General features: G+C 49.0%; 2 protein-coding genes across 2 annotated transcripts; both read right to left on the bottom strand.

Annotated features, from left to right (window-relative positions):
- Positions 1-8394: 8394 nt before the first annotated feature.
- On the bottom strand, positions 8395-10473 carry LOC109752125 (uncharacterized). Its single transcript, XM_020310997.4, has one exon. It carries the CDS (start codon positions 10360-10362, stop codon positions 9769-9771), a length of 594 nt encoding a protein of 197 aa, XP_020166586.1. The 5' UTR covers positions 10363-10473; the 3' UTR covers positions 8395-9768.
- A 2022-nt stretch (positions 10474-12495) lies between these two features.
- On the bottom strand, positions 12496-13210 carry LOC109752116 (uncharacterized). The gene has a single exon (XM_020310988.3). The coding sequence runs from the start codon at positions 13174-13176 to the stop codon at positions 12577-12579; it is 600 nt and encodes a 199-aa protein (XP_020166577.1). The 5' UTR covers positions 13177-13210; the 3' UTR covers positions 12496-12576.
- Between the last annotated feature and the right edge of the window lie 12162 nt (positions 13211-25372).

The raw sequence follows: 25372 nt of genomic DNA, 5'->3' as shown, positions 1-25372 counted from the left end.
AAACTTGCCCAGAATCTTGAAGTGAATAAGCTGCCACGGTCTGAGCTGATAACCAATGGAATACAGTGGAGTGAAACAATCCTGGACATATAGAGCATTGCCAACTGACTAGCAGTGATCGTTTCCTTGACCGCCAGAAAATGTGCAACTTTGGAAAGCCGGTCAATGACGACAAGAATATCATCATTACCTTTCTGTGATTTGGGAAATCCAGTGACGAAGTCCATCTCAACATGGTCCCATTTCCATTCTGGAATAGAGATAGGTTGCAGAGTTCCAGCAGGCCTTTGATGTTCTGCTTTGATACGACGACAAACGTCACACTCAGCAACATAACGAGCAATGTCTTGCTTCATATTAGACCACCAGAATCTCTGACGGATGTCTTGGTACATCTTTGTACTACCAGGATGGATACATAGAGGCGTATCATGAGCTTCTTTCATAACTTCCTGTGTCATATCCAGGTTTTTCTCTGCACATGGCACCACTAGGCGGCCCTTGAAGTATAAAGTGCCATCTTCAGCAATAGTGAAGAATGAGGGCTTACCTTTTGCAAGGTAGCGCTTAATCTTGTGGGCTTCAGAGTCATATCCCTGTATTCTCTTGATGGAGTCCAAGAGATCTGGTTCGACGGCCAGGGTATTGAGGGAACCCTGGGAAACAACACGGAGGTTCATCTTGCGAAACTCCTTAGGAGGGGGAGCGAGTGCGCCCGGAGGAACAATATGGAGATTCAGCTTCCTAAATTCTTCAACAAGTGAGGGCTGAACTTTGTGAACCTGGAGGTGGTTGCAGTAAGACTTGCGGCTCAAGGCATCAGCCATTACATTAGCCTTGCCTGGCATATAGGAAATACCCAAGTGAAAGTCTGCAACAAGCTCCATCCATCTCTGCCGACGGAGGTTCAGGTCTGGCTGAGTAAACAGATACTTCAGACTTTGGTGGTCAGTGAAGATCTCGCAACGATTACCGAGAAGGTAATGTCGCCACTGCTTCAGCGCATGAATGACAGCAGCAAGTTCGAGGTCGTGAACTGGGTAGTTCTCTTCGTGAGGGCGCAATTGCCGAGAGGCATAAGCAATCACTTTGCGGTCTTGCATTAGGACACAGCCTAATCCTTGACGGGAAGCGTCGCAGTAAATGACGAAGTCCTTCTTAGTATCAGGTGGAGCTAGAACTGGGGCAGAAGTCAACTTGTCTTTGAGTGCCTGGAAACTTTCCTGACATTTGTTTGTCCATTGGAACTTGACGCCCTTATGCAACAGGTTAGTCAAAGGCCTGGCGATCTTGGAGAAGTTCTCGACGAATCGACGGCAATAGCTGGCGAGACCGAGAAAACTTCTGACTTGCTTAACGTTCTTGGGAGGAGTCCAATCAAGGATAGCCTGGACTCGTTCAGGGTTGACGGCAATACCATCGTTAGAGATGACATGCCCAAGATAGGTTACTTCGGGTAGCCAGAATTCACATTTAGAGAACTTGGCATATAGTTGATGCTCTCGTAGCTTTTCCAGCACAAGACGAAGATGTTCAACATGTTCCTCTTTGTTTTTGGAAAATACCAGGATATCATCCAGATAAACCACGACGAACTTGTCGAGGTAATCCAGGAATATATAGTTCATCAGACGAGAGAAGGTGGCTGGAGCATTGGTTAAACCGAAAGACATGACGGTGTACTCGTATGAACCATATCGAGTCACGAAGGCAGTCTTTGGGATATCCTCTTCGCGAACACGGATCTGGTGGTAACCCAACCTCAAGTCAAGCTTAGAGAACACTGATGAACCCGCCAGTTGATCATATAGATCATTGATCCGAGGAAGAGGGTATTTATTCTGAATGGTAGCTTGGTTTATAGGACGGTAGTCTTGAACTAATCGGTTTGTCCCATCCTTCTTCTTGACAAAGAGAGAAGGTGTTCCCCAAGGAGAGCAACTTGGGCGAATGAATCCTTTGCGAAGAGATTTGTTGATTTCCTCCTTAAGCTCAAGGAGTTCATGCGGCGGCATCTTGTAGGGTCGCTTGGCTATAGGAGTGGTGCCTGGTTTCAAGTTGATGATGAATTCGACAGCTCTAGCAGGGGGAATCCCTGGAAGTTCTTCAGGGAAGACGTCGAGGAATTCACGCACGACGGGAATGTTTTCAATGCCCTCGAGTGGTGCAGCGTTCAATGCATTCAATGCATAGAGCCTTGCCTCGGCATTTTGCACCAGAAGAGCTTGGTAAGTAACTATTTCATCTGAAGGGTGTAGCAGATGGACGGTCTTAGTGGTGCAAACGATTGAAGCAGTATGCGCTATTAACCAATTCATTCCCAGAATGAGATCAATGCTACAGGACTTCAGTACGATGGGAGAGACAAGAAATTCCAGGCCTTCAATTTCAACGGGGACGTCGTGACTAACCATAGAGGTTTGACATTGGCCTGCAGGGGTGTGTACCACTAGCGGAGTGTTCATCTCTTCGTATTTAATGCCATGCAGGAATGCAAATTCTGCTGATATGAAAGAATGTGATGCACCTGTATCAAATAAAACGGATGCTGGTACTGAATTTACGAGGAGTGTACCCATCACAGTAGCAGGCTGGTCTTGAGCTTCATTGAGATCAACGTGGTTGGCATGAACACGACCATAAGACTTGGCCTTGTTGCTGCGGGTCGGGTTGCTTCCATGGCCAGTTGCTGGAAGGGCTAGTTGATTCTGGTTCTGGTTGCATTCTCTAGCACGGTGTCCTGGTTGACCACACCTGAAGCACAAACCATTATTGGGAGTGGGAACAGGAGCTTGGGATGGTGGAGCTGGAAGTCTTGACTGCCTAGATGGTGGTGGAGGCAGACGAGGTGCAGCATAGGTCGGCCTTAGGGTAGATGCATTTGGACGGTACATGCTGTTCGGGATCCATATCTTACGCTTCTGTGAGGGCGGGCCCGAAGATGAGCCCGTGTCACGGTTGCGCCTGTGAGAGCTCTGGTATTCCTGCAGACCAGTTTCGACATTGATGGCCTTGTTCACCAAGGTGGCGAAATCAGCAAAATCATGCACTAGCAGTGCGAGCTTGATGTCAGCTTGAAGGCCATCACGGAACTTCTCCTGTCTGCGTGCATCAGTTGCAATGTCCTCTTCAGCATAGAGAGACAAGTCCAGAAACTCCCGCTGATAAGCTTCAACAGTTTTGTTGCCTTGGGTGAGGTTGCGGAACTCACGCTTCTTCCGGTCCATGACTCCCTGAGGAATGAAGCGGGCACGGAAAGCAGCTTGGAAGTCTGGCCAGGTGATGATTGTTCCAGCTGGCAGAGTACGCCTGTGGCTGTCCAACCATTGAGTTGCGGGTCCCTTCAGAAAGAAGGAAGCAAAGGTGACATAGCTGGCAGGGGCTACATCGGCAGACTCCATCTCATAGCTGATGTCACGGAGCCAGTCATCAGCATCCAGAGGCTGAGTTGAGCTGCGGTACACAGTTGGATTGAGGCGCATGAAATCCTGCAGAGTTACTGGGGTTGGTTGCTGGTCCATATTGGGGCGAGGAAACTGAGCCATCATATTTTCCATGAATTGGCGGTTCAGTTCGAACTGTTGGATCATACCAGCCATGTACTCAGGTGGTGGTGGGGCATTGCCACCACTACCACGACCACCTGGTCTAACCATCCTACTAATATATAACAGGGGTAGTTCAGCATTGAGAAATTTGCAAAGACAAGAATCATTCATGATGAAACATGCATAATGAAAGGAGCACGATAGCTACTACATAGTAGTCGGCATAACTAACAAAAGGGGTCATGCATAGAGTTCAGTACACAGAGTTCAGTACACAGAGTTCAGTACATAGACTAAAACAACATAGGCGGCACACAGGCTCGCGGCGAATGCATCTAACACTAACAAGCAAGCCTACATCAGTCCCAAGAGGTACTGTGGAGGTAGGTGTAGCCTGAAAGCTGGTAGTGTCGCATCGGGAACTCCACGTCAGCAACCTGGGGTCCGCGAATACTCTGGTGCAGAAATTGACGCTCAGGTGGCAGAAGAGGTCCAAGTGCGGGAGAGTGGCCTCCCACATCTGGCCAGCCGACACCCTGGGGCATCACAGTCCTGGCTGGGTAGATCGCAGAACGGGGCAGCTCCCTAGATCGGACAAAGGGGTGCAGCAGCGTCAGAGCACGGTAAAGGTGCTGACGGGTGGTGTACAACTCATGGCGAAGAGCTCGGTTAGCTCGATCCAGCCCATCAGCATGCAGAACCAGGTTCTGATGGTAGAAGGGCTCTCGGGTGACAGTGGAGTAGGCAGCAGTATAGTATCCCTCCGCACCAACATCAGATGCGATAGCAATGTGCCTGAAAGGGGAGGTGTCCAACTCCCGATACTCTCCACGAAGACGTGTCAGAGCAGCATAAGCAGCATCGTGGACAACCATATCGATGGTCACTCCAACACCATGAGCGGTGTGCAGCACAGTAGTGGAGTCATACTCTCGCGAGTAGAGGTGGACGATGGCACGATACTGCTCCTGGTTAAAGTCCTGGTACTCCTCGTAGACGGTGTACTCAGGGTGCCAGCGATAACCCAGATAGGTCATCATCTTAGCTAGCACAGCAGGTGATCCCGAGGCACCAATGGCCGTCGTGTGGCGCACGACCTGCCTCGTGGGTTCCATCTGAAAGCAAAGACGTTTCAAAGGAGTCAAATGACAGTGTGTGAATTGTTCAAAATACTATTCTAAGAAACAACTATAGCTTATCCAACTTTGGGGTGAATGCGGTCACAGGATCCTAGTGTTAGAGTTAGTAAATTCGTTTAACCCGGGTAGAAGAGAGTTCAGAGTCCCAGAGTAAAGGTCGAGGAGTAAAAGATCCTAGTACCACCCAATGGCGACGTGGGCCCGTAAGACACACAGCCATGTCAGTAAAAGTTTTGTAATGTCTAGACTCGACTTCGGCCAAGGAGTGTGGAAAGTGGGATTCCTACAGGCAGTCGGCTCTGATACCAACTTGTGACGCCCCCGATTTGACCGTACACTAATCATGCACGCAAATGTGTACGATCAAGGTCAAAGACTCACGGGAAGATATCACAACACAACTCTAAAACATAAATAAGTCATACAAGCATCATAATACAAGCCAGGGGCCTCGAGGGCTCGAATACAAGTGCTCGATCATAGACGAGTCAGCGGAAGCAACAATATCTGAGTACAGACATAAGTTAAACAAGTTTGCCTTAAGAAGGCTAGCACAAAAGCAGCAACGATCGAAAAGGCAAGGCCTCCTGCCTGGGACCTCCTAACTACTCCTGGTCGTCGTCAGCGGGCTGCACGTAGTAGTAGGCACCTCCAGTGTCGTAGGAGTCGTCGTCGACGGTGGCGTCTGGCTCCTAGACTCCAGCATCTAGTTGCGACAACCAGGTAGAAGGAAAAGGGGGAAAAGAGGGAGAGAGGCAACCGTGAGTACTCATCCAAAGTACTCGCAAGCAAGGAGCTACACTACATATGCATGGGTATATGTGTAAAGGGCCATATCAATGGACTGAACTGCAGAATGCCAGAATAAGAGGGGGATAGCTAGTCCTGTCGAAGACCACGCTTCTGGCCATCTCCATCTTGCAGCATGTAGAAGAGGGTAGATTGAAGTCCTCCAAGTAGCATCGCATAGCATAATCCTACCCGGCGATCCCCTCCTCGTCGCCCTGTTAGAGAGCGATCACCGGGTTGTATCTGGCACTTGTAAGGGTGTATTTTATTAAGTATCCGGTTCTAGTTGTCATAAGGTCAAGGTACAACTCCGGGTCGTCCTTTTACCGAGGGACACGGCTATTCAAATAGATAAACTTCCCTGCAGGGGTGCACCACATAACCCAACACGCTCGATCCCATTTGGTCGGACACACTTTTCTGGGTCATGCCCGGCCTCGGAAGATCAACACGTCGCAGCCCCACCTAGGCACAACAGAGAGGTCAGCACGCCGGTCTAAATCCTATGGCGCAGGGGTCTGGGCCCATCGCCCATTGCACACCTGCACGTTGCGAACGCGGCCGGAAGCAGACCTAGCCTAGTGGCGTTCCAGTCCAATCCGGCGCGCGCCACTCAGTCGCTGACGTCACGAAGGCTTCGGCTGATACCACGACGTCGAGTGCCCATAACTGTTCCCGCGTAGCTGGTTAGTGCGTATAGACCAAATGGCCAGACTCAGATCAAATACCAAGAACTCGTTAAGCGTGTTATTTTGAAGTAACCGCGGACGCCGTCCAGGGCCAGGCCCACCTCTCGCCTAGGTGGTCTCAACCTGCCCTGTCGCTCCGCCACAAAGATCCACTTGCGTGTACTCCTACGAGCCGACCCGACTTTAGTCACCACAGGTGTCATGTATATAGTATATAAGTATATACCCGTGATCACCGCCCAAGTGCTCACGGCCCGATAGTATAGCACAGCAGACGGACAAGAATGTAGGGCCACTGATGGAAAACTAGCATCCTATACTAAGCATGTAGGATTGCAGGTAAAGGTAACAACAGTAGAAGCAAGGACAGGTTATGCATCAGGATAGGATAAACGGAAAGCAGTAACATGCTACACTACTGTAATGCAAGCAGTATAGAGAAGAATAGGCGATATCTGGTGATCAAGGGGGGGGGGGGCTTGCCTGGTTGCTCTGGCAAGTAGGAGGGGTCGTCAACTCCGTAGTCGATCTGGGCAGCAGCAGCGTCGGTCTCGTAGTCTACCGGAGAGAAGAGGGGGAAGAAACAGTAAATACAATGCAAACATAAGCATGACGATGCGTGACATGACAATGAGCAGTGCTAGGTGTGCCCTAACGCGGTAGTAGGTGTTACCGGCGAAGGGGGGAACATCCGGGAAAGTATTCCCGATGTTTCGTGTTTTCGGACAGATGGACCGGAGGTGAAATTTTGCAGGTTCACTATGCTAGGGACGTGTGGTGATCCAACGGGCTGCGTATTCGGATTCGTCTCGTCGTTCCGAGCAACTTTCATGTAGAAAACATTTTCATCCGAGTTATGGATTATTTTATATGAATATTTAAAGATTAAACCATTTTCTGGAATTATTTAAATTAACAGAAAAGGGAATTATGACATCAGCATGGTGCAATGCTGACGTCAGCAGGTCAACAGGTCGGCTGACCAGTCAAACCAGATAGGTGGCGCCCACATGTCAGCGACTGTTAATTAACAGAGTTTAAATTAAACTAATTTGAGGTTAAATAGTTACTGGGCCCCACATGTCAGTCTCTAATTGGTAACTAATTAGGTTTTAATTATTAAAACATTTTAATTAATTAATATAGACGGTGGGGCCCACGTGTCAGTGGCACTGGGCTGCCTGGTCAGCAGTTGACTGGGTCAACCCAGTCAACTGGGACCCGCGGGGCCCACTGGCAGTGGCTCTGGGGTGGCCCCAGGCCAGCCACGCCGCCGGCCGGCGCCGGAGTTGCGCCGGCGAGTTCGCCGGAGACGCTCGGAAATTCGCTACGGGGCACCATTTTGCGCGGTTTTGCTTGCGTTCGAACGCTGACGGTGTCGCACGTCTAGTGGTGGCGGTAGCGTAGCCGGACTTGGCCGGAATCGGCGGCGGCGACGAGCAGAGGCGGCGGCGCGTACGGGTGCTCGACGGAGACGGCGCTACGGCGTGTAGCAGCTTGAACGGAAGGGCTGGGCGTTCTCTAAGCAGCGCGGCGAGCACGTTGGGCACTAGCCCGTGACCAAAAGGTCACCGGAGACGCGCCGGCGACCAAACGAGGCGGCGGTGGTTCGGGCTTCGTCGGGGTAGTGGCTACGGGCGGCTAGAGAGGGCAGGGGACGACGCGTTCGGCGCAGGAGCTCACCGGGGGAGCGTGGGGTCTGGGCAGAGGGCTCGGGGAGGACCGGTGGTGTAGATCAAGGACGAGGACAATGCGGTGGCCGAGCCGGAGAAGAAGAAGAGTGCGGCGACGCGAGGGGCTCCGGGGCTCGATCCGGTGGTGTAGTGGAAGCAGAGGACCACGGCGGAGCTGTAGGACTTGCCGGGGCGACGAACGGACGACGGTGGCCACGGCTACGGCGATCGACGGCGACGGGGGCGCTCGGGCATCTCGAACAGAGGCGAGGAAGGGGACGAGAGGGGGATTGTGGGCGCGCTAGGGTTTCGGGGGAGGGCGAGGGGGCATGTGGGGTGGGGAGACGAGGGGAGCCCGTGGCTTTGCCCTTATCCTCTCCCGGCGAGGCCGGCGAGGAGGTCGGGGTCGACCTCGCCCCTGTAGCGACACGGAGCAGAGGAACAGGAAGGGGAGGGAGCGACCGGTGAGGGGGGAGTGGGCCGGCCTGCTGGGCCAGCTGGCTCGGGTGGGCCGAAGCCCAAGTGGGGCAGGGGCTTTCTCTCTCTCTGCTTTTCCTTTTTTCCTTTTCTTTGTTTTTCTTTTTTATTTTCAGCAGCTTTTGCATTTTCTGTTTAGCCAATAATGGCTTTGCAAAATTATGCCACTGGCCAAAACAATTTCAAAGAATTATTGGGCACTGCCACAAAAAGATTGTGAGGCTTTTGAAACAGTTTGCAACCTTCATAAACTAAAAAGGCATTTAAACTATAGTTTTAGCCACTGTTTTAAAGTGGTTTAGGGCACTTAGACATTTGCAAAAATGTTGGTTCACTACCAATATTAGGTATGGATTATTTGGCACATCAAGAACATTTTAGTTATAATATTTGAAAATTTTTATTGTTTGCTTGATTTTGACTTTGAATTTTGAAACGGTTTAACCTAACGGTAGATTAGCAACAGTAACTGTGGTGACGTGACACCATTAGCGTGGGATTACTGTAGCTTGATTATCCGGGCGTTACAACAAGCATGGAGGGAGTACTAACTATTCAATGCTGAATTTTTCTTTTTTCATTCCTAGGCTAGGTCTTTCAATGTGAAGGTTTGCTATGTGGACAATACAATTTGAATCAATTGTTGTTCTTTGAACAGTCAACACGGGGGGAGGGGAGCTTCCCCACCAAAATATGTTACCACCTAAACATCACAAGTACCATATTTCATAAGAGCATCGAGGCGGGAGGATAGTTATCGCTGCCATGACTTAGCAGTGTACCTTTGTGAGATGTCCTTCAACGTAAAGATCCATTGGGACAAATTGTGCACAAAGTTTCTAATAGTTAACCTAGATTAGTGATCCTCATCATGGAAGGCTAGAGCTTTTCTCCAGTTCCAAATTTTCCAAAGAACTACAAGGGAAACCAAGGGCCAGATGTTGGTATCAAGGCCCAGAGGTCAGTGCATTTCCTAGATGAGCTTCATGGAAGAGGGGGCAATGAGCCTAAGGTTCGTCCAGAATTAAGCAGCCACGGGGCAGATGAGGGCAAGGTGTGTGTGTGGCATATTTGCAGGGTGTGTTGTAGCGTCAAGAATCGACGATGGACTACTTGCGGTGTAGGTTTGCCTCGGAGTTCATTAGATCACTAGATAGAAGCCATTTGATGTCAATTGTTGGCATTTTTTGCAAAAATTTTGGGGACTTCAAGTGAAAGAAAACACAAGGGGACAATGGAAGTCACCGATGGTAGGAGTACTGCATATATACAATCAGCTTTGTGAGGTGCGGGGTGGGTGGACGGGATGGTAGAGGGGAAAAGTTGGGCAAGGCAGAATGATTTTAGATGTTGACATAATTATTTGAAAACAAATGGCAATACGGATCATCGTTTTTCAAGCATAAACTCCTATTCATAATTATTTCAACAAAAAATTCTAATTTGTGGGCACCTAAAAAGAAGAAAAATCACTAGACCGAGGTACATGCATGTGCAAACAAGACCCTAAAATTCCTCGTTTCAGCCGTTGCCGGAACCTCCTAATGAACATATCAGCAGCCTGATCAATCTCCACCTCCATGTTGAACTCCAACCCTTCAACTTCTGGGTTTATCTTGATCACATCCATGACCGATGGCTCATCGTCATCATCTTGATCACATGAATCAAGTACCACATCATCATCGTCAGTGTAACGATAGTTCTCATGGTCATCATTGAAGAGGGGATGTAGTGTTCGGTCAGCTGGGAAGCAACCATGGCCATTCTTTGGACCGAACATCGCCAAGCGACTAGAGAAATTGGCCTCCAAGTCATTCTCATGGACGATGACCGGTCTCTTCTCTACCATGCCCAGCGCGAGAGCCTTGTGGCGGTCCGCTCTCTCCCAGTCGGCTACAATGAGCGCATCGATCTTGCGGGAGACCACGGCAGCCGTGGCCATCCTACGACGCTGGAGCGAGGCAAGGATGAGGAGCCTGACGGTCTTGCTCTTGCACATTGCTGCCGCCTTCTTCAGGAGCTCAGGAGCCTTCCCTATCTTCATCTTTCTTTCTGAGATTTCTGCTTAGGAAGCAAAACTAGTAAGAAGATGGGGTGCCTCAAGCTTGGAATGGGGTAGGTTACTGGGATACTGAGATGAGAGAAGCTGGCTTGAAATGAGGCATGGGCTTTGTCCTGAGGCTCCAATAATGGTGTATTTATAGTCAGAAGTTAAGCATGCAATTAACATTGCAACTAGCCCTTGCTCATGTCACATCAAACTTTTGGTATGTCAATGATAAAGCATGCAAAAGCAGCTAGTGGAGGAATTTTTTTGGCATGTGGAGTGAGCACTATAAGAACGTCCACTGTGGAACTAAGCAAGGAACTTTTGGGGAAGTATATAATGCAATTAAGCTAGAAAAGGAACCTGCCCCGGGCTAGGATTGGCTCGTTTGGGTTGGGGTCCCTAACTGTCAATATCTCTCCTATAATCAAGTGGTAAAGCTAGCTGATCGATGGCTTAATAGCAAATTCTTTTACCCAAAGCATCCAGACCGGGCAGATGGTCTCTGGTCTCCGGCCCGAAATTCCAAAAGTTGCAGCTAGCTAGCGCGTCTCTGTTTTTTTCCTTCTTTTCCGCTGCTTTGTGTTGTTGTAGCTGAGCTCTGCATAGCTTTGCCTTGGCTCCGGACGCTTTGTAGAAAGAAAGGGAGCAATCTCCGTGATAGATCGATGGGAGCTTCCGGGTTTTTTCATGCATTCACAAGTCTCAAACATCATTATGAGTCTTAGACTTGGCGCAATGTGACAACAACCACATCAAGTCTCGTGCATACCTGGTGTTGGCGTATACTGCTTTCCTGATTTAGCCATGGGAAGATATTTTCGTTATGCTAGGCACGTCGTCTTGTGTGTTGGAATGGTGATGCTCTGCTAATTATCTCAACCTTTTGAATCCGGTGATTTTCTACTTGTCCCACAATTTGGTTGCCGCATAAATTTAGTATCATCTGTATTTAAACTCGCATATTCGAGTCCCAGCCTCGCTTTTCTTTTTAGTATGGTAATGTGAAATAAATTAGCAGCCGTTGGTTCCGAAAGGTCAAACCTTGCAACACAGTTCAGCAGAGATGCGAGACAGCTTCCCACAACTATATATTTGTATATTGAAATGGTCATGACTACTACAAAAAAGTGAAGATGAATCTTTCTATTTCATATGGAGGAGTGTGCATCTTTATGTTGGGTGTTCTATTGTCGTGCGACCCGATGAAAAGAATCTCTGAGCGAGAGTGCCAAGATGGGAACCTATTCTTCGATCGACTACCGTGCTTCTTATCTTTTTCCAATACTGCAAGCCAAAGGGGGGAAGTCTGTTATCCACAACCCAACCTTAGATGAGGGAGAAGTTCACGCTTGATCTTCGACCCAAGACAATGGAAGGGAGCTAAAGCCTTCTTCCTTTTTCAAATTCGTTTATATGGAGCAAAAAGAGGTCGTGTCATACCATTTATTCCGCCAAGAAGCATTCGGTAACTAATAGTACTACTAACTAATACTAATATATAGAAATAGATATCTAGAAATAGAAATGAACTAATATATAGATAATCCAAATTGAAACACCTGTCTATAACAAAGTAAAAGAAAAACAATTTCATTCAAATTTTGTCGAGAACAAGAACTCTGGAAGGGGGATGTAGCGGGCAAGCGGCCGACATTTAGTGGTAGCCAGATGGGGAGGGGGAGCAGTAGGACTTTGGGAGGACGAGTAGATCAAGAACCGTTGGAGGTAGTTCAAAGCAATTTAGAAAATGAGAGCCCTGGGTCTATCTAGTGCACATCCAGATGTGCTCTTGTCATTGCACATCTAAGTGACTCAATCAAACTAGAAAGAAAATGAAAAAGGACAAAAGAAAATGCTTGCATGAATCTTAGCGTAAAATCAGTGACATAGGTTTTATATGTGCAACACTTAGAGCACATCTAGATGTGCTTTAGCAAAAGTGTTAGAGAAAAGATTGCAATCCAAAGAAACATATCATGTTTTTTCTCTTCTTTGAGACACACTAACAGTAGTACAGATTTTAGCAGGTTGGTATCTATCAAAAACTACTAACTTCTGGACACCCGCCAAATCTCCTATCCCGGGGAATGGAGGCAAATGTTCCTGGCCTATAGACCTACATTATCAATCTCATTCTCGCCAGTGCTACCATCACTTTTTCAGTAGCACTATATGCGCTACCGTGCATGGCATATATGGAACACAACATCATGAAAATCTCTCGTTCATCTGCTCACGAAACTTTCTGATGAACATTTCGGCAGCCAGGTCGATATCGTCATGCACGTTGATTTCCAAACCCTCAGCCTCCTGGTTGCTCCTCATTGAATTCATCACCGAGGGCTCATCTCGATCATCGCCATACTCGTCAGTGTAACTGAAATCATCGCCATTGCTGACAATGGGGTGCAGTGTCCAGTCAGGGCAGCCACCAGCAGCAACCTCTTGATCAAAAAATACTAAATGGTGGGACGGATTAGCCATCTCGCCACCATGGTACGTCGGCTTCTCGGCCTTGCGGAGCATGAGAGCCTTGTGGTAGTTCACTTTGGCATCCTTCTCCCGGTTGGACACAGTGAGGGCATGGATCCTTTGAGAAATGGTGCCGACCGTGGCCATCCTGCGACGAAGCGAGACGAGGACGAGAAGCCTGGCCGTGTAGACGCTGGTCTTGCTCTTGCACATAGCTGCTGCCTTCTTCAGGAGCGCTGGGGCCTTGCCGATCTTCATCTTTGTTGCTGAGAGGTGGTCAAACAGCTGCCTGTCAATGGCAAAAACTAAGGAATTGTACTGCTTCAGGCTTGGCATGAGTAGAACACTGAGCTCCAGGGGTCAGCCAAGATGGTTTGAGAATTGAGAGGGTGATTGACCATGGGGCTCCTAAGGCCCGAAGAGTATATTTATAGTCACGCCTCATGAATCACATGCAACTAAGAATGCAGCTTAATTTGCTAATGCCTTGATCAAACTTTATTAGGTTGTCCAAAACGTGTTAAATGAAAATAGCATTCGGAGAAAACAATTTGAGCATATGCATGTGCAGTAAGCACTATGAGAATGTTGAGAGTGGGACTGAACTAAAGAAGCAAAGGAAAGCTATAGCAATGTGACATACGCGCGGAGTGACATGGAGAAATCATTCCAATTAGGCCATAAAGGACCATGGTGAGATCCCCTAAATTATGTGCGCGCGTTAGCAGTAGCTTAATTTTCTTGGTGGTTTCGGTTGCAGCGTGACTATCAATCATCCTGCTCCCTGGCTTTTCAGGTTGCTTTCGCGCCGCTTTGCCTTTGCTTCGCGATCCTCCCTCCATGGTTTGCTGTCCGTGCCCGTCAACAGCACTGATAGACCTGCAGCTATAGACATGCAGGAAGTTCTCACTCAAAGTCTCACACCATTTTGGACTTAAGAGTGCTATCAGATCACGTGCTCCCCGTGCGCTTCACTGTGGGGACAACAAGCACATCAACACGCTGTGCCTTTTCAGATTTTTGCGGCCCAACATGAACGGCAACTGATGGTGCACAACTCCTTTCTCAAAAGAAGAATAAATTAGTGCAGAGCTAAGGTCCATTATTAGCAGGAAATAGGAATTCGGCCCTTACCTGATTTAAGGAAAAATATATGAACTAACTAGTCTCACCTCTACAGGAATCAAATGCGATGATGGTCGTCCATTTGACTCCAAGTATTCCCTATTGATAACTTTTTTTTCCTATTGGCATTCAGATCAGCAGTGTTCTACAGTCACTGAAGGGTGGATTCGGCGGCCAGCTCAATAGGACCCATCCCTCAATGTCCCGGACACGAGCATGACAAGGATGTTATTCAAATATGAACAAAAGGACAACATATTCTCCTAAATTTTTTGCATATCATGGTTCACACATGGGAATGATGAGGCGGGTTGGGGTCATGAATGCAAATACATAACAAAGAAAAAGTCAAAAGTTTGTTTTCCATCCTTGCCGCACTGTGTAATCCTATCCTTTGTAACTATCATATTGATGATTTGGTGCTTATATACATGGCATATGAATGAAATGGATATTCTACTGAACTTGTTGTTTATATGATGTAAGCAAACATGGATGAATTATTAGTGTTTACATCATGCATGTGTTGTGGATGAATTATATTGGTGTGTTCACTAGTAGAAAAAGGCCCATTTGTCCCGGTTCCAGAGGCCCATTTGTCTCGGTTCTGGAAACGGGACTAAAGGGTCGGGACTAAAGCCCAACACCTTTAGTCCCGGTTCTTATACGAACCGGGACAGATGGGGTGCCACGTGGTCTCTACGGCTTGGCCAGGCAGGAGGGCCTCAACCGGGACTAAAAAACATTCACGCGTCAGCAGTTCAGGGGCTGGGATTTTTGTTTTTTTTAAGGGGGGGGGGGGGGTTGGGGGTTTTGGGGGTTTTGGGGGTTTTATAGGGTTAATTTAGGGGTTTCATATATTGTGTTAGCTAGCTAATAGAGAGAAGTGTCCTCTCTTATCTCCGTGCTTGGTCGACGCTAGGTACTATACGTATAGAGATGACTCGACACGCTATCTAGTAAGCAAATGAAGAAAACCATTAAGTACACATGATCGTCATGAACATATATATACACAGAGAAGTGATCGACCTCTCTTTCTCCGAGAATTGGTCGAACAACAAGTTTTCATATATTTATCCGACGCTACTAGCTATATATATATATATATATATATATATATATATATATATATATATATATATATATATATATATATATATATATATATATATATATATATATATATATATATATATATATATATATATATATATATATAGACACACACACACAATATAAGATCTCTTGCAGTTCCCAAATATCTAATGTCAAATCCCACATGGTATTCTCCGGCTTTACTTATGACGTGGTCAAGAAAGAATCCTGCCAATTCCTCTTGAATTGCGCGTATGCGATCTTGTGGTAGGAGTTCATTCCACATCTGCGACACCTAATTTGAAGAAGGGGCTTAATACATATATATGAATGAAACTCAACACAAATGATGGTAATAAAATAAAATTATGAATATTATTGCTTACGCACTTCATATTGTTTTTTAGAGTAGCCCCACTTGTCGTCGCGTTGTAGATGAACTCGCAAACATAGTATCCACAGTAATCATTCCCGGATTCCTGCCACAAGCACTTTATGAGAAATAGAGGTCAATCAAACTGATATAATCAAGCATTATAAATGGTATTGATGAAACTAGGTACAATCAATGGGAGATGCGCGGAACTAGCTAGTAGTACTTACTTTCGGGTGTGTAAACCGCAGCTCCCCCAGCAGTCCCGGAGCTTGTGCGGTGAACTGTTTCCAAACCCTGCAAGACAAAGAAAACAATTACTTGATATCAGAAAATGAACAAAGTTGTTGATATGGTGCGATAATGATCGATTGAACTTACTTCTCGAGCATTTTACTCATGCCCGCATACTCCTCGGGATCTTTTCGTCTCGAGTCTAAGACGGTTACTAGTCCCTGCTCAAGCTTAATCTCTAGGAGAATAAAGTGAAAGCTGCGCACGCAAGCATAACTCATCAACTACATTACTATAACCTCGAGTAATACGGGAAGCCGAATATGCACAAAACAGTAACACTCACTTGAAGTTGTAAGGAAAGGGTATTTTCTCTTTGTTTTGATTTTGAAGCAACGATCGTAGCAAGTTGGCCTCAGTTTCTTTGGCATTAAATTTAACCGTAAAGTCATCTATGAGATTTGTGTTAATGAACCCAATATCATATATTTGTCTTTTCTTGCATTCGATGATCTTCAGTCTTTATAATATAGTGAGGATAATTATATATACATGCAATGAAAGATTGAGCTATATATAGAGACTTAATGACAATAGTAGTACTTACAGACAGTAGCAAGGGATGATTATTTTATCGAGGGCATTTTGATTATAAAACTGGAAGAACTTCTCAAATAGAACAGTTGACAGATCAATTCCAACGAGGTCATGCTCCTCTTTAACTCTTAGCTTCAAAATATCCTTCCCAAACTCGCTGCAGGTTTTCATGTACCAATCATGAATTCTTCGCATCATCATTGTTAGAGGAGGACTTCCATCTTTGATGACAGCCGGGCAGCATCCAGCCACGGGCTCTGCCCATGAGCACGGGGCTACCACCACCAGGGCCGCCGTTGAGAGGCTTCCCGTACCGGTATTTGTGTTCGTCCACCTCCATTGTATCAAAATGTGCATCGACGGCGGTGAAGACGGGGACGGGACGTGACGGACCGCTAAATCGAGACAAATCTTGAGGAAAATGGAGCTTGGAGGTCGAGTTTGGAGAGGACATAGCTTAAGTAGTGTGGCTCGGGCATTTCATCGAACACCTCCCCTCGCCGGCCAGAAGAAAACATAGCAGTGGAGTGCTCTGCTCGCGGGCGAGGGGTATATATAGGCCCCTCAATGGTCCCGGTTCGTGGCTGGAAGCGGGACTAAAGACCCCCCTTTTGACCCGGTTCCAGCCACTAACCGGGACCAATGGATGTGGGCCAGGAGCGAGGCCCATTGGTCCTGGTTCGTGTCTGGAACCGGGACAAAAGGGTCCAGACGAACCGGGACCAATGCGCCACGAGGCCCGGCCGGCCCCCTGGGCGCACGAACCGGGAGGTATGCCCCCATGGGTCCCGCACGAACTGGGACGTATGCCCCCATGGGTCCCGGTTCGTGACTAAATCGGGACTAATGGGCTGGCCAGGCCTGAACCAAAGCCCTGTTTTCTACTAATGGTTGTGCTCTGTATGTATAACAATTTGATGCATAATTCTTATCATATCTTTGCAAGGGATATGACAACAAAGAGCAGGGTTAGCCCTACCAATATTTTCAATCCGTTCGAGTTGAGCCCATTGTTGAGGACGCCGCGGAGGAACACATTTTTGAAGTGTGCATGCTGGAAAAAAAAACCCGCCTTGAGAGGTGCCTATCCGAAAGGTTTTTAGCATGATAGCTCAAGAAAAAGGGTGTACATATTCTCGACCACTAAGGAACGGCGGGTAGAGAAATCACCACGGATAGCTAATCTTGGTCCGATGGATGGGCGTTTATGTAGTAGTGAGAAGAACATATGTTATGGTATGAGCCTATTTAAATATAATTCGTGGCTGAAAATTCTCCGAAAAGATCTACAAGAAACATCATATTGAGACGTTTCTTCTTAGCTACCTAATTATGTATTGATGGTAAAACATCAAAGTATATGTAACAATGAAACTTTGGGTGCTAATGTGAAACGATAATATTTTATTTGACATGGATGTTTTCATTGTATTAACATTTGTAATTTCGTACATGGAATGGCTGTGCATACGATGTTTTAACATCCAATTCTGATGCGAGTATGACACCATTATAGCTCATACAAAGCGATACTCCCTCCATTTTTATATACAAGGACACAAACTCAAATTACAGGTACCAATGTAAAATTTAATGTTTGCTTTAAAAATCAGTTTTTCTTTTTGTTTACTGGGATCATTAATACCCCGCATGCATGCAAGAAAACTAGGTGAAGGAAGTAGCTGACTGTCATTATGACTGCATGCATGCGACTATTAAACAGGATGTTAGTACGAGAAAATATCATAAGTTTCCTCGATTACTGTTGGTGGCCTTGTATAGATGCAAAATGTATATTCCATAGTGGCCTTGTATATAAAAATGAAGGGAGTATGATGAATGTTGGTTAAACATGGTCACACTTGAAATTGGAACGAAATAAAAAATGCACGTATAGGAATGCGCTTTTGTACTAGTATATATATTAATAAGAAATAACAGTTGAAATTATCTATTTTACTCTTTGTGAACCATGTCTAAACATAGATGACACATATAAAAAATATACAGAAAATATAGCCATGTCAATGCGCGGATCACTCTGCTAGTTTTCTTAAATATATATGTTCTTACTTGTCCTGTTTTACTAACACATTCCTATTTTCCCCAAAGAAACTCATTTGCGGACCTGGCCATCATCCATATCACCGTTGACCTCGCCATCAACCTCAAACTTGTCGCGTGTAACACCAGGTGTCATCGTTATAGAAGATGGGGGTGCAGTGTCCAGGCAGGGCAACCACCAGCACCATCATTCTCTTGATCAAACAGTGCTAGTTGACGAGAGAGATTAGCAACAATCTCACAACCATGGATCACCGGCATCTTCTCGACCTTGTACAGCACGAGTGCCTTGTGAGTTGTGACAGTCCATCCTGGCGCCCTTCTTCTGGGCGGTGCCAGCTACGAGTGCATGGGTCCTATGGGAGATGGCACCGACGGTGGTCATCATATGGCGGAGGGAGGCGAGAACGAGGAGCCTGGCTGCCAGGTCGCCGGTCTTGCTCTTGCATATCGCGACAGCCTTCTTCAGGAGCTCCGGGGCTTTGGTGATATTCATATTTGATCTTCAGAGGTGGCTAAACTGCCAGCCAAGGACAACAAGTAGTGAGATGTGGTACCTCAGGCTAGGCATGAGAAGAGATCACTAAGATGAGGCAAGATGTTTCAGATTCATGGGCCTTCTCCTGAGGCTCGAAGGGTGTATTTAGAGTCAGGAACGGGGCATGCAAGTGTGTGCAAAACTTTTCTCATGTCACGATCAAACTTTTATAGCGCGTAAGGCATATTTCCATCCGTCGTCGAACCTGTCTATGTTTCTACGATGGCCCAAGAACACGCTCATTCTTCAGTCGTAGAGAGACATTTAAATTGTGAGGTACCATTACGAGCTCAAGATACAAGAGTGTCATACAGTGGTAGCAACTAGCAACTACAATTTGTTCTCTAAACAACGTGTTAAAAAACTGTCAAAAGGTCTCTCCCCTGGTCGCTCCCGCGGGCGGCCCGGGAGCGAACCCTAGGTGCCGCCAGCGAGCTCCCCTCCGTCCCCGCCTCCCCTCGCCGCCGCCAGTGGACGTCGCCGGGCGAGGCCCGCGCGGTTCGGCGGCGGCGGGGTCCTTTCCTCCTCCAGCTCGGGCAGGGGCGGCACGGGCCGTCTGCTACGGCGGGAGCTCGGCGTGGCGCTCACGCGGGTGCGCGCTATGGCATGGGCGGCCGCGTTCGGGAAGGCGCGCGTGGTCGAGCGTGCGGGGCGCGGCTCGGGCGAACTAGGCCTCCGGCGGCACGGATCTGGCGCCTTGCGGGGGCTCACGGTCGGGGGTGCCGGCAGGGGGTCGGATCTGGGTCCCTCGCAGCGTGCGTCCTGCTCGTGCCCGCGCTGGTGGAGCTTGAGGTGCATAGGTGGTGCTTCGCTGGCCTGGCTAGATCCGGATGGATCTGGCCCGTGGTGGTCTGGCTTGGGGAGGTGGTGTTGCTGGGTGGTGGAGGCGGGAGTGGTGGAGGCTGGTGGCGGTGAGTGTTGCTGGTGGTGTGAGGTGGGACTACTGCAGCCGGTTTTGGATCTCCCCCGCCTTTGGTTGGTGCTGTGGCACTTTGGATCTGGTCTCCGGCAGGTGCATGGTGGCGCGCGTGGGGCGTGTTGGTGCTCCTTATGTTTGGCTGCAGCCCGGAACCATGGTGGTTCCTGGCCTCGGGCAGCGCTCCTCTGCTCCTTGCCGGCATGGTGCTCGGTTAGGTTCGGCGGCTCGCGCTGCGTCCGGTGGCCCTACGTTCGGACGGCCATTGGTGGATCCAGTGCCTAATGCTGATGTTTGGCCATCTGCGTTCTCCGCAAGGTGCGGTTGCCTGCGACGGTTTGTCGTGCTTCTTCGTCTCTGAGGGGCCCGATGGTGGTGATGGTCAGCTGCCATCTTGTTGTAGGGATGTGCTCAAACTCCGGGTGAGAACCTTGCATCGACTATGTCGATGTCGGCGGCAATGGTGTCTGCGGACATCGTTTTCCTCGTAGGAGGTGTCGTTGTGGAGCTCCAGCACCTGCAGTACTTTGTTTTGTGGTATCCGGGTGAAAACCTAAGATCCGGCTTGTCGGATCAGATGACGATCTTGTGTCCTTGTCGGCACTACCTCCTTGGAGGCGCCATCTTGGAGACCCAAACGGCGGCTTCTGTGCCTGTGTGTGGTTGATGTTGAAGCGTTTGGTGGTGGTGGTGTGGCCAACTTGGGATCAGTCGGAGGGTCCAATGGTGCTGGTGGTGGTGTGACTGGCTTGGAGTCGACGGTGGTTGTTTGGTGGTGTTCTCTGGGGTTTGGTGGCGGTTCCTTGGGCGCCGTAGGGTGGCCATTTGTTTCCCCCTCGTGAAGATGTCTCGCTATGCATGCTCAAGACTCTCCCTTGGCGGCCGATGTGTTGCGGCGAGCGTCGTGCTCTTGGTGATGTCTTGGTTCATCTTTGCTATTTGATGGCGCCAGATGCCTCCCCAAATTGTTAATCGTTTCGATCTTCCGTGGCGGGGCACCCAGTCAAGGTTCGTGTTTTTTGCACTCGTTGGTTGTGGATGCTCCTGAGTTGTGCCGTGCGTTAGGTTCCTCGCAAAGTCTAAGTATTGTGATCCCTCGACGACACCCCACAACTACTTGTGTCTTTCGTGGTGATGGTCCTTTTAGTCTGCTAGCTACGTCCCGCCCTTGTTGGGTGTCTTGTTCTTCTCTTCTCCTTGTAACCTTGTTGTACGGTTTTCGGCCCGGTTTTCTTTATAAACGGGTCAACTTGTTTAGGTATTCGATCCGGTTTCCCATATAAACTGGATCACTCTCCTGGCATAATGGCCATTTTGAGTAATATATTTAGGTGGACGGACTCCTCCCCTGATGATTCTAAAAAAAAAATTGTTCTCTAAAAAGGAAATGGGATCTAGCTTACCCAGCACCCGAAGGAAAGATCGATGCAGGAGATGTTTCGTAGACAGCCGCCATCGCGTTATGCCTGAAGCAACATGGCACGGCCATGCGCCGTCGAGCGCTCCAAGCTGCGCCCCGTGCGCGCCATGGTGGTCTCCGTACTAGCCTGGTACCTGCCGTGCGCGTCTAGGGCGTTGGCGACACTGCGCCCGTGCCAGAATTCCCGCCACGCCTAGCGGTTGTGCTGGTACGGCGGGACGTTGCCGGCGTAGTGGTTGAGCTATTCGTGACTCCACTCAGAGAGGATGACGTGCCAGAACGGGTTGTCCACGCCATATTGCGGCATCGCCCTCGCCTCCGGCGTGACGCCCGTGCGAAAGAGGTGGATGGCGCGATTGAACGCTGGCGTGCCGATGGGCGGGACAGGCGCCACCGGGACACCGCCAGGCTAAGCTTCCAACCCTTCGGCAACCGTATGTCCGGCAGCAAGAAGATGTCGAGCCTTGCCATCTCCTCTGCCTCGGCGGCGGTGAGGCTGCATGCCAGCCAGCTGCCGCTGCCGGCTTCGTGGTCATCACGAGGCATTATTGGGCACGTGTTGGCTGTATGCGACGGTGTCGGAGAGGGGAGGCGCACAGTGAGGGAAGGCGTGAGCGATATGTGTGCACGGTGGAGGCGGGGTGGGAGGGGGCTGGTTTGTGGCCGACGGGTGGCCGCGTTACCCCTGCCATTAATAATGGTAATGGTATCGGAATCCACGCGGCCACGTTCGTGGGACGACGAGACAACGGACTTGCGTATGAGCTGGTGATAGCGGGGAGTATCATATATTAGTATCATGCATATGATACTACTGTATGATACTACATCTATAGTGCATAGTATTATAAATTACTCCCTCCGTTCTTAAATACTTGTTTTTCTAGTCATTTCAACAAGTGACTACATACGGAGTAAAATGAGTGAATCTATACTCTAAAATATGTCTACATACATCCGTATGTGATCGTCATTTGAAATGTCTAGAAAGACAAATATTTAGGAACGGAGGGAGTAGTATCATAGGTGGTCTCATTTATTGACATGCAAGACATATAATAGCATCACATTTATTATGTTACGGTATCTACCTATGTTACTATAACCATCTCTCTTTTCTTTAATTGCCTGTCACATAAGTATGTTTGCGAGTTTCAAATGCATGATACTACTTAGGCTAGCTGGTCATAGTGGGGTAACTTAAGTAGTAACTTAGAGTCCAGATCAGCAATTTTGCTTACGTGGCACTGAATTAATGAAGAGAGAGTAACTTAGAGTAACCTATTTGGTTACAGTAATATAGCACACAACACGAGATGTCTTTATTGCCAAATCGATCCAGTGTGGCTGCGTCGCTTAAAAAAAAAGAGCCCACCCCTTTCCTCTACGGTCGAGGCCTCCATCCATCTCCCTCCCGTCCGCCTCCATCTACCCTCGACTCCCTCTCCGTCTCGTCGGCCAACGGCAGCTCCGGGCGGCGGCGGCTCCAACCGGGGAGCCACCCGAATCATGGCTAAATCTGGTGCCCGCAAGGAGGCAGCACCAGCCCGGTCGTCGGCGACCTCGCCACCACATCACTTCCCCGGCGCCCCAGCAAGCCACACATAGATCACAATGTTGAAGTACTACTATAGATCCCACAAAGCAATAAATGAGTATCCCCATGTTACCACACTTATGACATCACCCACTATGAAGGTAGTAACATAAAGTAATAACATATGCATGTAACCCCTATGTTATTATTGTAAGTTACTCCCCATTATGACCAGACTTATGTTACCTCCACTATGGCCAGCCTGAGCAGGCGCATGCAATCAGAGGCTGCGGCGTAATAACGCCGTGTCTATACAGAGCGGCACACGGCGTATACGCGGTTTCGTGGCTAAGACGACCCATATAAAACTCTCGGCGTACGTACACGTGGACATAAGGTGAAAAGTAATTTTCCTGCAGTGATAGGACATGATGGCAAGGCAGCAGTGTTAGCGCTCCAAGCTCCATGCCGGCGGTGTCATCTGCTTGTCGCCGCTCACAAGTCAAACAGTTGGACACCTGCAGGAACAAGGCCGTTCTGACGGGCCAATCGGCTCCTGCACAACAAGTACGTATCCGAGACTCCAAGTGCGTACGTGCATGATCCGTAGGCCTCGATCAGTACGTGACTAGGACTAGGAAGTACATGCATGATCGGGGCCGCTCTGAGAGTCCGAATCCTCATCGGGATGGGTCAGAGATTTAGTCCGAATTATGATTGGGGAATCTGGAAGCTAGTTTTGCTGGAGTCCGAGTCCAACTAGGAGTTACTCTTCCTTCCTCTTAGAGCGCAGTTCGGAATCGGCAGACGAATCATCGCCCATATAAGCTCAGGAGCATATGCTTGCACGAACGCACTACCAAAGCAGGCGATCCATTGACGGGACGGGCGAGAGGTATTATTCACCGTCGATCGAGGATCACAGGCGGAGAATATCCAGATACCAACCACACTCCATGGACGGACCAGGCGTCATCCAGCTTAAGTGTTACCCTCCTGCAGCTACGCCGAAGGTGGAGGAAGAGGTTGAAGAGGAGGTGGACGAAGATGAAGATGAAGAAGAAGAGACACTGAGTTCCGATGATGACGATGACGGAACCTACGAGGAGTTAAATACTACTGCAGCCATGATGACCACGTCCACGCTGATGAGCCAAGAAAAAGGAGACGGCAAGAAGATCGTGGTGGTCTACCGTCACACCCTCTTCTCGACGCCGTCGGACGGAGGCGAGCAGCTAGTGCGGGGAGGCACGGAGGGGCACACGATTCGGTTCGTCGTCCCGCCTGCCGGCAACACTGCGAGGGCTTTGCGGTTGGTCGGCGCATCGCTGTCCGCGACGGTATACCCCGGCCACCTCCGTGAAAAGCTCCGGAAGCTATGGTCGGACTTGATCTTGTTGCCCGAGATGATGCACTGCCAAGGGCGGCGACGCCGGCGAGCCGGAGTCGAGGTGCGCTTTGACGTATTGACCGTCCCGCACGCTGACTACACCCCGGAGCGCAAGGAGAGCGTGCACGCGGTGGTACGGGGTTTGTCCGAGGAGCCGTGGCCCGAGTGCCAGTGCCATGGCGGAGTGGAGTACCGCCTACCGGAAACGGTGCCGATGCGGCGCATCTCGGAGAGCGAAGCAGCTGGGCAGGATTGCCCCGTCTGTTTGCACCTGCTCGAGGGAGACGATCTTGCTGCGTGGCCGGGGTGCTCTAGGCCCCACGTTTTCCACGGTGCGTGCTTGAAGCTCGCCCTTGAGAAGATTGACAGGTGCCCCATCTGCAGGTGCTTCTGGCAAATCGAGCCCGAACCATTACCACTAGACACCACTGAGGATAAGGAGGAGAGCAACAGCGAGGGCGACGGAGACGCGGCCATGGCGAGTGCCGCCGACGGCGCCAAGCCTAAAAACATTCGGCAGGATGTAGCTAGAGTAGTCTTGGGAGTCGTTTTGTTTGTTTGTATGATAGGGTTAATCAGATTCATAATGCATGCATTACGGGTGATACGATCCTAGTAGTTACCAGTTCGGTCGGGTCGAGGGACTGGAACGGGGGTCGAAGATCTCTTTGTGCGTGGCTGTTTGATGTGTTTTGTGCTAATCAGAAAATTTTAAGTTCAGATATCACTACTGGAATCGAGTTATACGCCGAGTTCCACGGAGACTCGGCAAAGGGTCCAAACCCGTTTGTAAACCCTTTGCCGAGTTCTGTACTCGGCAAAGGCCACCCGGCATACCCCTCTCCGGCAAACAGGAATTTGCCGAGAGCCAAAACACGGGCACTCGGCAAAGTCGGCAAAGACTTTGCCGAGAGCCAAACAGTACCACCCGGCAATATAAAGTGACTCTCACGTCGGCTGGTTCCGTCATCTCTTTGCCGAGAGTGGCTCTCGGCAAACATGCCACAGCCAACAGCTGGCGCATGCCACTTTGTCGAGAGTGGCTCTTGGCAAAGCCGCCACAGCCAACTGCCAGCGTGCCACTTTGCCGAGAGCAACTCTCGGCAAAGATCTGTTCCCAGACAACTTTTTACTGCTTTTCCCCTGATCCCTGCCGCAATAATTTATATACAATACAGAAACAAGCATTTCAAGTCTCAGTGTCGAACAACAAACTCACATAACCATTACATAAAATAGT

The sequence above is a fragment of the Aegilops tauschii genome, chromosome 5, assembly GCF_002575655.3.
Source record: "Aegilops tauschii subsp. strangulata cultivar AL8/78 chromosome 5, Aet v6.0, whole genome shotgun sequence".
NCBI lineage: Eukaryota > Viridiplantae > Streptophyta > Magnoliopsida > Poales > Poaceae > Aegilops > Aegilops tauschii.
Note: the sequence above shows the minus strand (reverse complement) of the source record. Positions and strands in the feature narration are given on the sequence as shown.